The sequence below is a fragment of the Lygodium microphyllum genome, chromosome 22 (genome assembly GCF_053477565.2).
Source record: "Lygodium microphyllum isolate KBCC chromosome 22, Lygodium_microphyllum_v1.1.10, whole genome shotgun sequence".
Classification (NCBI taxonomy): domain Eukaryota; kingdom Viridiplantae; phylum Streptophyta; class Polypodiopsida; order Schizaeales; family Lygodiaceae; genus Lygodium; species Lygodium microphyllum.
Genome location: NC_141156.1, coordinates 77823804 through 77840164, shown reverse-complemented (window position 1 = coordinate 77840164; position 16361 = coordinate 77823804). Strand labels below are relative to the sequence as shown.

The 16361-nt window shown below is 40.3% G+C and overlaps 1 protein-coding gene across 1 annotated transcript; it reads left to right on the top strand.

Moving 5' to 3' along the window:
• The first annotated feature begins 5970 nt into the window (after window positions 1-5970).
• On the top strand, window positions 5971-8913 carry LOC148017316 (uncharacterized). The gene has a single exon (XM_087663347.1). It carries the CDS (start codon window positions 6119-6121, stop codon window positions 8471-8473), a length of 2355 nt encoding a protein of 784 aa, XP_087519473.1. The 5' UTR covers window positions 5971-6118; the 3' UTR covers window positions 8474-8913.
• Window positions 8914-16361: the final 7448 nt, after the last annotated feature.

Below are 16361 nucleotides of genomic sequence, written 5' to 3'. Positions count from 1 at the left end.
GTCGCCTGATCTATGTAGACATTTTCTATGTATTAGTGATATCTTGTCATGATTGTACCAATCGCTTATTATGTGATCATGTATTTATTTCATGTATCAGTGTTATGATTTCAGTATACATTGTTTTTGTTTGCAAGTGCATTGTACACAGTGCAAAAACTATTTTGTATGGCTCTCATAAAGCACAAACCACACAAAAAAAAATTCCATGTTACCGTCGCTATTAGCGTCGCAAATTTTACTACTCGCGTCATTATTGGCATCATTATATATGTCGCAAACTGTCGCTATCAGCCGTTGGTATTTGCGACGTTAATACCGACGCCAATACCGACGCTGATAGTGACGGTGATACCGACTATTCTATGGCATCGCCAATAACGACACTTTTTGCGACGACAGGGGCAAATTTTGTTATTTGTATTTTCGTCACTTTAAATGTCAGCATAAGGTCTATATCTTGTTGTGGCTCTTGCAAGTCAGAAAATTGAATTGTTTCTATATGCAGCTGATCCTAAGCTTCAAGAGAAGCTTGATGATTTGCTAGAGGATCAGACTACAGAGACAAGTCTTAAAACAGAGTGGAGACATGTCAAGGAAGCTGATATTGCACTTGCAAACTACACTTGTAAAGAAGCATAGAAGAATAAAAAGATTGCATGTCTCTAGCTTTCCCACTGTTATGGGAAAGACAGTTGATGTATCCTGTAAGCCATCTACTTCTGTGGATAACCCTATGGTTGTACCTACTATTGTTCCCTCTATTAGGGAAGATGTCTTAGATGAATTGGTCAAAAGCATACAGGATCTTCAATTGAAGGTTGCAAAATTGGATGAAAAAGGATAAGAGGAAAGGGGACGGGCAGCAGCCCCTAAGCCAAGAAAAAGATGTATGTGGTGTGATAGTTTGCAGCATGAGAGAAATGATTGTGCTGCCTATCAGGAGGCCTTGGCACTACATCTCATCTTTTGGAAAGATGGCAAAATCCATGCACAAGAAACGGGATTGTCTCGTGCTTTGAATTTCGGAAAGGGAGGTATGCAGAAGTTGTTGGAAGACTTGGAAGTTCGAAATGCTTATGCGGCGGTACATGCTTCTACTTTTGGTCTACAGTTGGATAGAATGCATGGCCAAGTGATGGGTGGTCCAAAGGCTGAAATATGGACACATACTTACATGCAGCTAAAAAGAGAAAGGTCACTGATAGTGAAATGTCTCATGTTGGGCAAGACATTCATGGCATAACTGGTTGGGAATCACCGGTAGATGCATATTCAATGTATGCATATTTAGCAAAGGTACAAAACACAGATGTACTTGTGGAAGAAAAACAAAAGAGAGATGAAGATAATGAAGGGACATCTAAAAGAATGACAAGAAGAAATGTGGATTTTTCTAAAGCTACAAATCAGCCACCTCCCAAGCATGTTATGGAAGAGATTGGGCAGGAGCAAAAACAGGATAGCGAGCAAGAGGACAAACAGCTGGGATATAAGTGCAGTCTAATATTGAGACAGGTACAAATGCCTTGGAATATCTTGTACTGGAATATTCAGCCATTGCATCTATAGATTTTCTTAATGTATTTGAAGAGATTTACGAAGATCATGTTTTACTTGATGCAGGGAGTCGAAGGGAGATTGATGACTCGTTGGATGCACATGATTTGCAGGATAAAGTCATTACCTATGAGACAGTTCATGAGCTTGAGGATATGCCTGTATTAGAGGACATTAGATATGATGCTCCATAGTTGGAAACTGTTTCAGATGCTTTATCAAAGGCCTTGATAGACAAATCAAAGATGCTTCAAGATATGGATTGTTTCACTATTTTTTCGGTGATGGTGAGAATGTGTTGAATGTAAGTGAGACTCAGTTTATGTTGGATGAGGAGCAAAAAGGTTATCAGAAGAAACTTCCCATGCAATGGACTTTGAAAGAGCAGGCATGTTGATATGTATTTGTTGATGGGTGTATTGATAGCATATATATGGAGATTCAACAACCTCTAATGTATGATATGTACCTAAGGCCTTATTACCGTAGAGGGGATACAAAGTATGGCTCAAGAGTTATACAAATGCCGAGTATTCTGATCTATGATCCAGGGGGATGCTTTTTTATATGCATGATAAGCAACAAGTTGATGCTATGGGTGTTTGATCCGGGTGGTGCATTGGTGGCACATGCCAGAGGATGTGCAGATTCAAAGGGGATGGATGTCGTGCCACTACACAGACATGGTGTGAAAAACTTTGGAATGCATCATCATCCTACTTTCTTATTGATCTAGAGAGTCAATGTGATCAAGGTCATTAATACTAGTGTGAGTTGCATGGATTATCCAAAAATACTATTTTTTATAATTTTAGCCTATTTTTATATTGTTAATTATAAAAATTTGAAAAAGTTAAAAAAACTTCTAGATTAGAATGGCATACAAAAAGGAAGTGGCTTTTTCAACCAGTTATGGGATTTTCATAAAAAAGACAGATTGACGAAATCATGCGCGTCGTGATCGTTTTAAACAGGCTGAAAACTACACTTTGAGCTGAAAGAGAAAAAAGGAGTGATCTAGGAGATCCATGATCAAGTGTCTTGGGGTTTTACCCCCCTTTTGGAGCCAACAGAGCCATCAAATTTGGGTTTCGAGGAGCAACAAAGGAGCTGTAATTTTGATGCACATTTTGTTCTATGAAGAAGGTCCAGGAGATCTAATGCCTGGAGATTGCCTCTGAGTAGTGCAAAGATTCCAGGTTCTTTCAATACATACTGATTCACTTCATTGTGCTTTGTCTTTGTCGTGTTTACCTCTTGTCTATTCTCTTTCTTCTCTTCCATCTCCTATCTCTACTTTCCTTCTACCTCTGATCCCCGATGGATTCGACCTTTCGACAAAAACCCCTCCAATAGCATGCACGTGCATGCATGTGTGCGTGCGTGTGTGCATGCATGTGTGTGTGTGTGTGTGTGTGTGTGTGTGTGTGTGTGTGTGTATTTGTGTATAGTTACAAGATGTCAATCCTCTACAAACTCCAAGGCTGTTTAATGAAGGGTCTAAATTTCCAAATTTATCTTTTTATTGGATTTAATTATTGAGACTAGTACTTTCAAGCACCTAGTATCTAGGCCACATACACATGCTTTCACCTAAAAATGATGAAACAAAACAATGACCTTTCAAATCTTCAAGGAGGAGCATGGAAAAGAGCCCAAATGAGGTACATTCGACCTTTCGACAAAAACCCCTCCAATAGCATGCACGTGCATGCATGTGTGCGTGCGTGTGTGCATGCATGTGTGTGTGTGTGTGTGTGTGTGTGTGTGTGTGTGTGTGTGTGTGTGTGTGTGTGTGTGTGTGTGTGTGTGTGTGTGTGTGTGTGTGTGTGTGTGTGTGTGTGTGTGTGTGTGTGTGTGTTTCTGTATAGTTACAATATGTCAATCCTCTACAAACTCCAAGGCTGTTTAATGAAGGGTCTAAATTTCCAAATTTATCTTTTTATTGGATTTAATTATTGAGACTAGTACTTTCAAGCACCTAGTATCTAGGCCACATACACATGCTTTCACCTAAAAATGATGAAACAAAACAATGACCTTTCAAATCTTCAAGGAGGAGCATGGAAAAGAGCCCAAATGAGGTACATGTTTATCTAGTCTCACTTTTCTTAAAGAGATTCCCTTCTGATTGTTAGCTAGAATCATAATTTATCTATTTTTAACCTATGAAAGTTTTTGCAATTGATCCAAGATTTTTCTTTAGCAATCATTACCAAACCTTTAGAGAGATACTTGTCATTGATGTCTTCCACCATGTTAGCATTTCCCATCATAATAATGGGGCAGTCGATGGCTTGGAGGGAATCTTAAATCTAATATCTTTTTGCATTAAGACAAGTGGCATACAAGGAAACCACACAAATTCTTCATTGTTTTAAAATTGGAAAGCAATCCAATTATTATTTGAGCCCTTAGTAACATGAGCAATCATCAATGAGATCCTAGAATGAATATTCATCTAGATTAAATGCTAATGGCAGCTCTCCCACAATCCACTTCTAGACAAGTTATCAATGAAAGGCCATTTATAAGTGGTAGAATTATTAATAAGATATTTAACCAGTAGGTTCCCAATTGCCTTCACTTCCTAAAGATACATGATGTTTGAAGTATTATTATTTTATCTCGGTCAATTATTGATCACGTTAGCTATGGAGGGATCAATTAGCCCCTTGGAATTGAAAGACATTATCTTCAAGGGTCTTGATCATTTATGGTTCTTATAAGATTTATCCTTGGGAACTGGGACTTTACTCACCTTACCGAGGGGGGATTTCAACACCCACTATAGAGTATCTTCTTTTGGGGCCATTACTGCCAATGTCTAGAGATTAATCAATGTCTTGACTAGTTTTTTCTAGCGGTTACTTCCTCCTTAGCCTAGAACTCTACAAAAGAGCATGTTTTTACAAAATGCTTTTCCTAAACACTCGATATGACTAGCCAAAGGATGGTACATTAACAAAGGTCGGAATTTCAATGAATACCAATGACAGCTCCCCCACTTCTAGGGGAGTGGTCAATGAAAGGCCATTTATAATAGGCAAAAATACTAGCCAAATTTATATTATAGCATATTCAAAGCTGCCTTCACTTCTTGAAGGCACATGATCTCAAGAGAATTATATTTCTATCTAAGCCATTCATTGATCATTTTAGCTTTGGAAAGATTAACTAGCCCATTAGACTTGTATGAAACTATCTTGAGGGACTTGATCATTTCTAGTTGGCTTAATATTTACCCTTGGGGACTAGGACTTTACTCTAGGGGAGGGGTAATCCAACACTCTAGAAAATCTTCTTTTGGAGTCATTACTATTTATGTTTAGACATTCATGAGTGACTTCATCATATTTTCCTTGGAGTTACTTCCTCCCTAATATCATATATGGGACTCTCCAAAAGGATATGTTTTCAAGAAATTGTTTTTTGTGAACATTGGGTATGAGTCTAGACTTGGAAAGGTATGACTAGCCAAAGGATGATGCATTATTTAAGACTCAAACTTAATTCCTTGGGATAGGAAGCAAAATTGGGACTTTTATAGGAAGGGTGGGTGGGCCCTTTGACTTTGATAGCCCAAGTATAGGGACTCTTTGAAGCAAGTCACTTATAGGTAAATTTTACCTACACGCATCCATGAAGTCCAAATGCATGTGGATGACTCATTTGACTACAATTAACAAGGTTGTTAAAACTCTAGCTAGCTGATGGAGTGCCGCCATTTCTAGTGGTACTCCATGGACTTACTCGATTGAAAAGGAGTTGGCATCCTTAGATTGGTAGGTACATATTCTCTCTCTCTATTCTAAGTGTGCTTTCTCTCTCTGTGACCACTGACCACGGTTTGGAGATGGTGGGGTTCAACTTTACTTCACCTGCGTGTGGATGCAATCACGTGAAGGCTTGCCAACACACACGCACATGAGTTCATGCGCATATGTGTGGTGTAGCCCTTTAAACAAACCTTTGTTGATTGTCCATGTAAAAACCAAGGTTTAATGTAAAATAACTCTCAAATATTTCAAATGGACCTCTAAAATATAAAGAAAAAGGTTTTAAATTTTCAACCTTAAAGATTTTATGCTCATGAAATTTGATGACTATATATGATTTGATTTGAAAGCCGCTCTAAAATTTTGTATAAGGATTTTGTAGCTGCTAGTATCCTAGCGAGAAGGTGAGAAGGAGTGCTTTCAATGAGATCCTTCCAAATCGCGCAATATCGCATTTACGTGCCATACGTAAGTCAACCGGATGGGTAAGGCGGCAGGCCCCGGCGTCTCCAATTTGGCGGTGCCACTCTTTGCCGTTTCGGCGTCGAGTCATTGACCATCGCCCCCTCTCTCTCATATAGTCCATCTGGTGACGCATACACTCCTAAAATCTACTCCCTCAATTGATGGAGGTTGACTTTGTTTGCGCCCCTTCCCTGTCCTACCATCACGCTTATCATCACATGCTGCGACTAGAGGCCAGTGACATGTTTCTACTAATGCATTGACCTTCTCCCTCCTCCCATCAGCTGAGAGAGCAGCTTGCTCTCCCCTCCAAGATGCCTTCTCAGAGCAGCACTGCTCCCATATCATTGCAGCAGCAGCTCCTCTTAGCAACACTTCTCTTGTTTGGACCGTTCTCTTATGTGTATTCTCTCTCCTCAGACCCACTTACAAGAGGCTATCAGGTCTCCCCCAATCAGATCGCTGTACAGTGGGATAATTCTAATTACCTGCCATTCCTGGCAAGCCCTTCTGGCAGCTTCACTTTGGGTTTCCAGCAGGTGAGCAGTGGTAACTATGTCCTCTCTATCATGCTTGGCTTGCCTTCAAGCCAGCCCTCCAGCTTCGAAACTGTGTGGACTACAAATAGGAACTCCCCCGCCTCTGCTGATGCTGTGTTCTCCTTCAGTGAGCAAGGAAGCTTGCTTCTCAACAGCTCCCACGGTGGATCCACTGCATGGACTCCAGAGACAGCCACTGGCCAAAGTCTTCTTCTCGAAGACACAGGCAACCTTGTCTTGCTCACAAACAGCAACCAGAAAGCTTGGCAAAGCTTTGATCACCCTACGGATACACTTCTTCAGGACCAGAACTTCACAGCTACCATGAAGTTAGTGGCCTCCAAGTCTAAAACAGACCCAATATCGGAGGGGGAATTTTTCCTGCAGATGGAAATGGATGGGATGGGCTTCTATGCAGACCTTACGCAGAAGAAAAGCTCGCATCCGCAGATGTATTACAAGCTGGTGGCTGATCAGGAGCAAGCTACCATTGATCCAAAACAAGGGCCTCTCTATGCAACGATGGATAAGAGGGGGTACCTTGGGATATATCAGACACAGTCAGCAAGGGTCTCCTTTGAGCGTTTCAATACGTACAATGACAGCAGTATATCGGTCCGCCGCTTGAAGCTCGATTCAGATGGTAATCTGAGGGCGTACTACTGGAATGACTCCTCTTGGCAGATTGATCTTGAGTTTATTACAGAGCCGTGCCTGCTGCCTTCTTCATGTGGCCCATATGGTATTTGCAATAGCAGCAATCTTTGTGTATGCCCATCTGCATTGACAAGCAATTCAAGCTCTTTCACCATGGAGAGTATGTCATTTGGTGCTTTTAACAGTTCTAATCCCAATCAAGGCTGTGCTGCCCCACAGCCTTTAGTAGTAGTAGATGATCTCTGCCAGCTGAATAGCGATAATGGAAGTGTCTTCTTCCTGCAATTGGAAGGAGCGGATTCTGCTTTCCACGATTTTGCTGAGCCGGGGAGTAATATTTCCACCTCCTCGTTTAAGGACTGCAAGAGGCTTTGCACTGAGGATTGCTCTTGTGCAGCCTTCTTCTACACAGAGGGGAATCCGGCAATCAGGTGCTTTCTGGCGTATGAGCCGATGATGTCGATGGTCGCGGATGAGACAACGGCGGCCTTCATCAAGGTTGTGAATGGGACAAGCACTGGGGATGCTGATGTTGCAGTCAGCAGAGGAGGTGGCGATGGCGCTGCAGTAGTAGGAGTGACAGCGGCGGCAGCCGTGGTGATGGCGGCGGCAGTAGTGGGGGCGTGCGCGGTGGCGGCATGGAGGTACAGGAGGAGGAAGGGGGAAGATATGGAAAAGAGGGCACTGATGAATGAGCTGGACTTACAGCAGCAGCAGCAGCAGCAGGTCCTACCTGTGGAGGTGCCATGGGAGGAGCTGCAGAGCTTCACTCAGAGCACAGAGCGCGGATCTCTAGTATACTGCGAGGCTGTGCTGAGAGGCGGAGAGACAGTGGTCGTGAGAAGAGTGAGGACTGTCCACGACAGGTCTCCCAGCCTCGCGGCCGACGTGGCGGCCATGAGCAAGACGGCCACGGCGGCGTCGGCGGCGCTCTCGGGCTACGTGGCACCCGTGCATGCCTTCTCCGTCGTCTCGATCGGCCACGCTGGCGCTGACCTGGCGCTGCTCTATCGCACCCCTCCCGATTCCACCTCCCTGCACGTGGCGGCCGTTGAGGGCACCGTTCCCTGGCCCGCGCGCCTCCACGTGGCGGCTGCGCTGGCCGCCACGCTGGCCAGCCTCGAGGAACCCCACGGCCTCCTCAACACCGAGAGCGTCCTGCTGTCGGGCACCGCCTCACAGCCCAGGCCGCTGCTCCTCGACGTCGGCCTGTGGGGACTTCTCCATCCCGACCGCCACGTGGCCCACCCGCCCGATGATGTGTACCTGTTCGGGCTCCTGCTGGCCCAGCTCATCACCGGCGACGTCGACACGTCGGCTGGGACGCGTCAGCACCTTGTCCATGCAGCCGACGCTAGAGTCCCGGGTTCGAGAGCCAGTCTGGATAGGCTTGCCAGCGTGGCAGCCCTTTGCTTAGGAGGCGACCACCCTTCCATGAGCGTCGTGGCTCGCATTCTCCAAGGCTCCCCTTAAGCACTTAAGATGCAGGGCACTATTTGAAACGCTAGTGCGTTAAGGGCTCTTTCTGTATAGAGTTTCATGGGGGCGTGTCATATGCTCCGAGCTCATACATGGCTGTTTTGTCCCCCTCGCAACGTGCTCTAGTTTACACAAGGCTCTTTGGCCTCCCATGAAAAACATTGTCCATAATCCTAGTTCAAACATGGACCAGATCCAATGTACACATTGCCTAAACCCTGTAACATCCACAAACTCGATTGAGCTCAAGCAATGTACCTACTCAAACGACATTGCATAGACCCCAATCCTTTGAAGGCCCTCATGGACTTTCAAGGAACCATGTTGGGACACACTTCTCTTTTCTCAAGGCCACCTCTCTGACTGGTGAGAAGTGTGGTATTATTAGCTTAGTTTTGCAATTTTTGTTAATGACAATTAATATGAGGCTTATGAAGTTTATAGTATTCCTCTGGTTTTATTATTAGAAGCCATGGCACTACTTAATTAGACTAATATACATTGCACTAACTATATTTCATGGATTCTTGTCCTCTTTCAAATATATATATATATAGTCATTGTTCATCAAGCTTACAATACTATGCAATATGGGATGCTTAAGGATCTCATCATAAGGAGGGCAAGAGATTGACAAATTTTGAGATTCTTTGTCCACTTCCTAGTGCTAAGAAGAGTCAACCATTTCTTATAATTATTTAAGTATCTCTATCATGACTTTAACATACAATTACATAATTTACTAGCATTCATGATTCCCATGCACGATGATAAGGATTGTGCTCTCTTTTTTAAAGTAACTTTTCATAAAGGTCAGAGCATCAAAAAGACATGAAAACTAACAATCTTAGTTGACTTTTGCTTCTCTATGTTTCTTTTAATAGCCTTTAGAGTATTTAAGAGGTTTGGCACTTCAACTTCTCTTAGTGATTGCATTCAAGGCCTAAACTAGATGGCATGCCCAATATTTCATATGACAACTAAGATTTTGAAATAAATACTATTGACCTAAATTAAGCTTCCAATGATCTAGAAATCTAGCTATGTTATATATAATACCCTTGAAAAATGGTTGACAATATCTCTAACAATACATTTTATTTGAAAGAACATAGAATCCATTTATTTGTTTCAATGAGCAAAGTAGACAAAAACAAACATGATAGCCCCAATTTTAGGGCTTGATTGCATTCACAACCTTTCTTAGTTCAATAGTTAGTACATGTAGCCTATATATACACGTGTAAGAAGAGCCAATTGAAAGCCAATGTGACTATTAAACTCTTAGATGCTTCTCCACCAAATAAGGTTACACTCATATTTTCTACAAAAAAGGCCACTTTTCATTGCACGCCTTTTCCAATAAATTGTGTGTGTGTGTGCACATCTATTGCACCTATGTGTATGCATGTGTGTTCGTGTGTGTCAAACTTGTGGGATATGCCCATAAGGCATCTTAGGATTGTTCCTAGCATGTTAAAAATTCTCTCTCTCTCTCTCTCTCTCTCTCTCTCTCTCTCTCTCTCTCTCTCTCTCTCTCAGATAGTGAGGAGATAATATCCTATCATGCAAATGCTCTCTACTTAGTTAAGTAGTGTACTGATAGAATTGAGGTGGGGCTCCTCCAGTACATATAATACTTTGACTTTGAAGCAATGTCAACAAGATGCCTTTAGCTCAAGAACTTTCAAGGCACCTTTTTTACAGTGATTTTATTTAGGGCACGATAATCAATGCACATTCTATAAGTGTTGTTTTTCTTTTTAACTAATAGGATATGTGCACCAAATGGAGAAGTATTGGCCCTAATAAGTCCTTGAGTTAAAATTCTTCAACTTGAGTTTGAATTTCTTTTTGTTCAATTTGATTATGTCGATAAGGTGCTTTACATGGTGGTTGAAAACTTGGAATTAAGTCTATTTTATGATCTTCAGGACGTGTGGGTGGTAAACCAGGTGGTAAGTCAGTAGCAAAACATTCTTTAAATTGTGAAAGAAAATGTGCGTGCCTAGGATGCATCTTATTTTTCTTAACTTCAATTTCATTCACCTAGATTAAATAGGATTTGCTACCTTTTCTTAATGCACGTTTATCCTGTGTATGACTAAGCAATGGAAAATTATCAAAAGTATGCATACCATGCAATGTGATTTGTTTCCCATGAGAATGAATCTTCATTGAATGTATGGAATAATCTATATCGGGATTATACTGATAACGCCAATCATTGAATGCATGGAATAATCTATATCGAGATTATATTGATAACGCCAAGGCATTCGTAAAATAATGTCACTAGATTGCAGAGACACAACTAAGAAATTTCTATGTTCAACACAGTCACCAATTTTAATTTCTAAGTCATGTGCTTCTTGTGTTCCATTGTATCTAGTGCCTAAGAATGCAGCCTTGATGCGATAATGAGTAGAAACAGTATGTAAATTCAATTCTTTGACCAATTTTGCAGAAATAAAATCGTGTGTACTCCCATCATCATGTAAAACAATATTTTCTTTACCATGCATAAGACATTTCATCGTTAATAAAGAATGGGGATTTGGTATGCCTGGTAAAGTATCTGAAGTAGTGCCATTATTGTCATCGCCTTCCGTGAAATCTGGCATTTCTTCATGGTCTTCATCTTGAGTCGCTCCCACATAGTTGATGTGAACAGTTGGCTTTTTGGATTAACAATTCGCCGCTAGATGTCCAAGTTGATGGCATTTATAAGAGACTATGGATTTGGCTTTAGATACATTATTGGTAATAGTGGGAAGTTTAGGAATGTTGGGATTCGGTTGAAGAGATGGCTTAGGATTTAGATTTATGTTTGATCGTAAAGCAGGGGGTCGTGTCCAAGATTTATGGAATGAAGATGGAAGAAAGCGATTTTGATTGAATCTTCAAAAATTAGAAGCCATTGTTTGAGAATTGTTGTGGACGATTCTCTCTTCCTCAAATTTTGTCTTCAGCATCATGGGCCAAGGAAATTGCATCTTCGAGAGTTGTTGGCTTGAACATGTTCACTTCCGCATAGAAGTGACCAAGCAAACCAAACATAAACTTATGCTTATGGGTCACCTCAGGTACATCTTCGATCATTCGAAGTTGTAATAAAGCATTTCAAAAATGCTTGGTGTATTGGGAAATAGGCTCGCAATCTCTTTATTGCAGAAGATCCCATTGTTTGATTGCTTTTCGTGGAATTGGGATGGAAGAAAATTCTGCAAAAATTTGTTTTGGAAAGTCTCCCAAGTAGTAGGGCAATCAATGCTTTTGTGGACAATAGTCCACCATAGGGATGCTCTGTCCACTAAATGATTAGTGATACACTTAATTTTGTCTTTTTCGGCATACTATTCTTCATGGAAATAATCATCAAACTGACTGATAAAAGCAAGTACAGTCTTTCCATCGCGTGACCCACTGAAAGTAGGAATTTTGAAATTTCTTTTACTTATCTTGGTTTCTTTCCGAATAGATTGTGCTTCAAGTATTGCATTGATTATATGTCGTATAATATCTTCGAATTGCGGTCCATCGTGATATGCAGTAGTTCATTGAAGACTGGCGAATTGAGCTTGCAAAGTTTGACATGCTCTTTGTTCCTCTTGAAGCTGCATTATATTTAGGTCCAATTTTTGCTCCATCGTTTGTTCCGGTAAATCACCTTCGGCCATAAAATCTTCCATATTTCGATCCATCATCCAGTAAAATTTCAAACAACCTCACACACTCAAAATCTTGTTAGAGGGATAAGCATAGCTCAAAGTTGGGTTTACAAGGCTCGCTTTTAAAAAAACCAAATGGCTTTTTAGCAACCTTTCTTCTTGGCGAATATAGAAATTGATGTCAATCTTCTTCCAAGCGTATACATCTTCCGTATAATCTGCATGTGATTCTCTGCTTGTTGGAATTCGTCTCTGTCACATGGCATGTGTGAACAGGGGCTTGTAGAGAGGTTGAAACGAGTTCGGGAGTGATTTGAAGAAGAGCTCAATGTGAACTTCCTCTATGTAGGAGATTAAAGATTAAATCTTTAAGTCTTATAGCTTTAAGCTTTAGAGTAAACGGCTTAATTAAATCCTTTCTGCTTAACGCAGGATAGCAGCATGCTAATGCCGCGATCATTGCCAGCAAAGACATCCTCCCGCCACGATTCGAAAAATTGCAGAGGCTAAGCTTTTTTTATAAGCTTAAAGCTAATCTTAATGAATGTGCTTACTGTTAATCTTTGAGAAAAAAATGTCTTCATGAGAGAGCTTCCCGGGTGGTCCTCCATCTCCAAAGAGTGGTCCTTTGCGATCCAACAACATAGTAGGGGGTCCTTCACTACCAAGAACACGCTGGTATTGATGGATTGTTGCAAGATTGAGTGTAGAGCTAGATCATTCCAGGAGCTTTGCCTTTGCGTGAGATGCTAAGCGATTGGAAGCCCTTGATCTCAGCTTTGCTCTGATACCACTGGTGCGCAAATCGGATGGTGTATGCGTATGTAGCGAGTACCGAAAGGTTCCCAAGAACAAAGAACTCTACTTTTTGCTCAAATTCCAAGAGAGAAGACTTGCATGATATGAAGCAAGAAAACCAATTGGGTACAATCTCCTCCCATGCCTTGTGTGAGCGCTCCACAAAGCATGTATTTAATATTTTATTCATCTCCAAGCTCAAAAATAGCCCAAATTTACAATTAGCATACTTTAGCTTTTGTGTTTACTTTTGTCCAAATAAAGAATAATGCGGTTGGGCGTCCCAAGAGTCAGGCTATGCCCAAATACAATGACCAATAATGAATATTTAAATCGTGCATCCATGAGCATACAAAATAATAAATATATGTCAAGCACTTCAACAAATAAGCACGTCAAAATAAATATTGGCGCCACGCCTAAGACACACGTCCATAAAAAATGATAATTTCTTCTAAATAACTTGAATACACGCTATTGCCTAGTGCTTCCCAGTGCCACCGCTGCCTGCTCTATACATCAATTGAAGCATTCACAATTATTAGAAAATAATAAAATTAAACGGACAAAAGTGAATACCTAGCAATCTTCAGCTACAAAATAAATAAATAGATTGGAACTCTATTTTAACCTTAATTTAATATAAGTACACACTCTAAACTCATAAACGTCCATTAATTTAAATATGTATTTTGTGGAATCGCCTGCTATGGAATCACCCATTTGCACATTAAATTAACATGACATCCAAAAAGGACAGGCGTCCCTATCAACTTTTCGCACAAGGAATCCACCTTGTGTACAAGCCCTGGAAAATAAATATAATTTTACGGAATCCACCGCAAAACCTCATGGAATCCACAGTGGAATATGCCTCCTGGCATCACTATTTTTTCAATAGGGTTTGATATCGTTTCTTATTGTTATTGTTGTTTTATTGCAGAGGTTGTTTTGGGTAGGAGGCAAAGGTGCTCATCTCTCTCTCTCCTTTCTTTCCCCCCTCTCTCTATGTGTTGTTTCTCTTTTATGTTGTGTTTTCAATAGAATGGATGTTGGTTCTAATTGTTGTTTTATTTCATAGATCATTTTGGGTGACATTGCATAAGTGCTCCTCTCTCTCTCCCTCTCTCTTTCTCTCTGTATGTTTCCTCTTTTCTACTATTTTTTCAGTATACTTTCATGTAAATACTAACTCTTGCTATTGTCTTTTGCATAGATCAATTTGGGCAAGATTGGATCGGTGTTCATTTCTTTCTCTCTCCCACGTACTCACACACACTCTCTTTCTTCCTATCTACATTTTCCCTTTTCTACTATCTTTTCAATAGGGTTTGATGCTAGTTTTAACTTAAGAATCAATTGTTGTTGCATCACTTAACACAAGGTAGAGCATAGTTTCTATAGCTCAATTTATAGGTAAATTTGCCATATTTTATGGTGCCAAAATTTATTCATTTAACTAGTTATTTTTATGTTTGATGGGATTGATGTTTTCTTTTTTCTATCAATTGCAATGGGTTTTGATTAGCAATGATTCAATCTTATCTTCAACAGATTAGCTTATAGGTAAATTGGCCCTATTTTGTGTTTCTTCTATTCATGTAGTTATCTAGATTTTTTTGTTAAAAGAGATTTATGCAAGCATTTTTGTTAAAAGGGATTCATGTAGGTATTTTTTTGCACATGCAGGTATTGTACAAGGTTTAGGCAGAGCACATAATTCTCAATCGACTATTTTGATGTGATGAGTGATTCCTTTATGCTGGATGATATGGATCTCCTCGAAGTCAATGATTCAAAAATCCTCTGCTTTATTAGTCTTGTGTGTCCATTCGGATCTCCATGCCAATTGGCAATGATCCATGAAACTCTTGTATCATATCATCCATATAACGCACAATGTGTTGAGTCATAGAATATCTTAGATGTCGATCTAATGTACCTATTAAGATTCGCATGCCATGTGGCTACTATCCTTGTAACAACTACTCTATAATACCCACCTTTCATACAATGGTTTGAGTCAAATTAAACTTCTATTCATTATAATAAAATTTATTTTGGCAAAATTATTTGAGTATTCTTGTGCTATTCTTTTTATTATATTTCATGTAAATAGTATGATTAAAGTGATGCCTTGAAATTGAATCTATACTTTGTATCGATGTACATATCCATATGCATTTTGATATCGATGTTTGTGTCTGTTTACAAAAGTGTAAACATCTCTTAATGCCATGTTGGAGAGCTCATAAATGTTGAAGAGAAACATCGGGTGTGGTGGCAGAGCAAGGGTTGGCTCTCATAGTGCTATCTTCTTCAAAACAGCCACAAGTCGACAAACCTAACCTTACCTCCTTGACGCCCATTGAAGTAGATGGTGTACAATACTTGTTTCTATCATCAGATGTGTTGCAATACTTGGAAATGAAGGAAGAAGAGTTATTTTCCATCCTATTCAGGGATTCGATGGAAGACCTGATCGATTATGATTCTATGGATGTGCATCTGATGATGGAGAGATTGGAATGTATGATGGCACAAGCTTAGATACAGTGAGTGCCACCATAGCAACACAGGAGCATATTACATCAGTTGATGTGTTGGATGCTAAATTTGAAGCACTACAGCATGATCTGTTTGGACCAAGGCCCCAGCTTCTGGTGCACAAATCGTATGCCGTATATGTACGTAGCGAGCGTCGAAAGGTCCCCAAGAATAAAGAACTCTACTTTTTGGTCAAATTCCAAGAGAGAAGACTTGCACGACATGAAGCAAGAAGACCAATTGGGTACAATCTCCCCCCATGCCTTGTGTGAGAGCTCGACAAAGCATGTATTTAATATATTATTCATCTCCAAGCTCAAAAATAGCCCAAATTTATAATTAGCACGCTTTAACTTTTGTGTTTGCTTTTGTCCAAATAAAGAATAAAACGGTTGTGTGTCCCAAGAGCTGAGCTGTGCCCAAATACAATGACCAATAATGGATATTTAAATCGTGCACCCATGCGCATACAAAATAATAAATATATGTCAAGCACTTTAATAAATAAGCGCGTTAAAATAAATCTTGGTGCCATGCCTAAGACCTGCGCCCATAAAAAATGATAATTTCTTCTAAATAACTTGAATATACGCTATCGCCCAGTGCTTCATAGCGCCACCACCGCCTGCTCTACACATCAACTGAAGCATTCACAATTGTTAGAAAATAATAAAATTAAATCGACAAAAGTGAATACCTAGTAGTCTTCAGCTACTACAAAATAAATAAATAGGTTGGAACTCTATCCTAACCTTAATTTAATATGAGTGCATACTCTAAACTCATAAACGTCCATTAATTTAAATATGTATTTTGCAGAATCACCCACTATGGAATCACCCACTTGCACATTAAATTAACGAGAT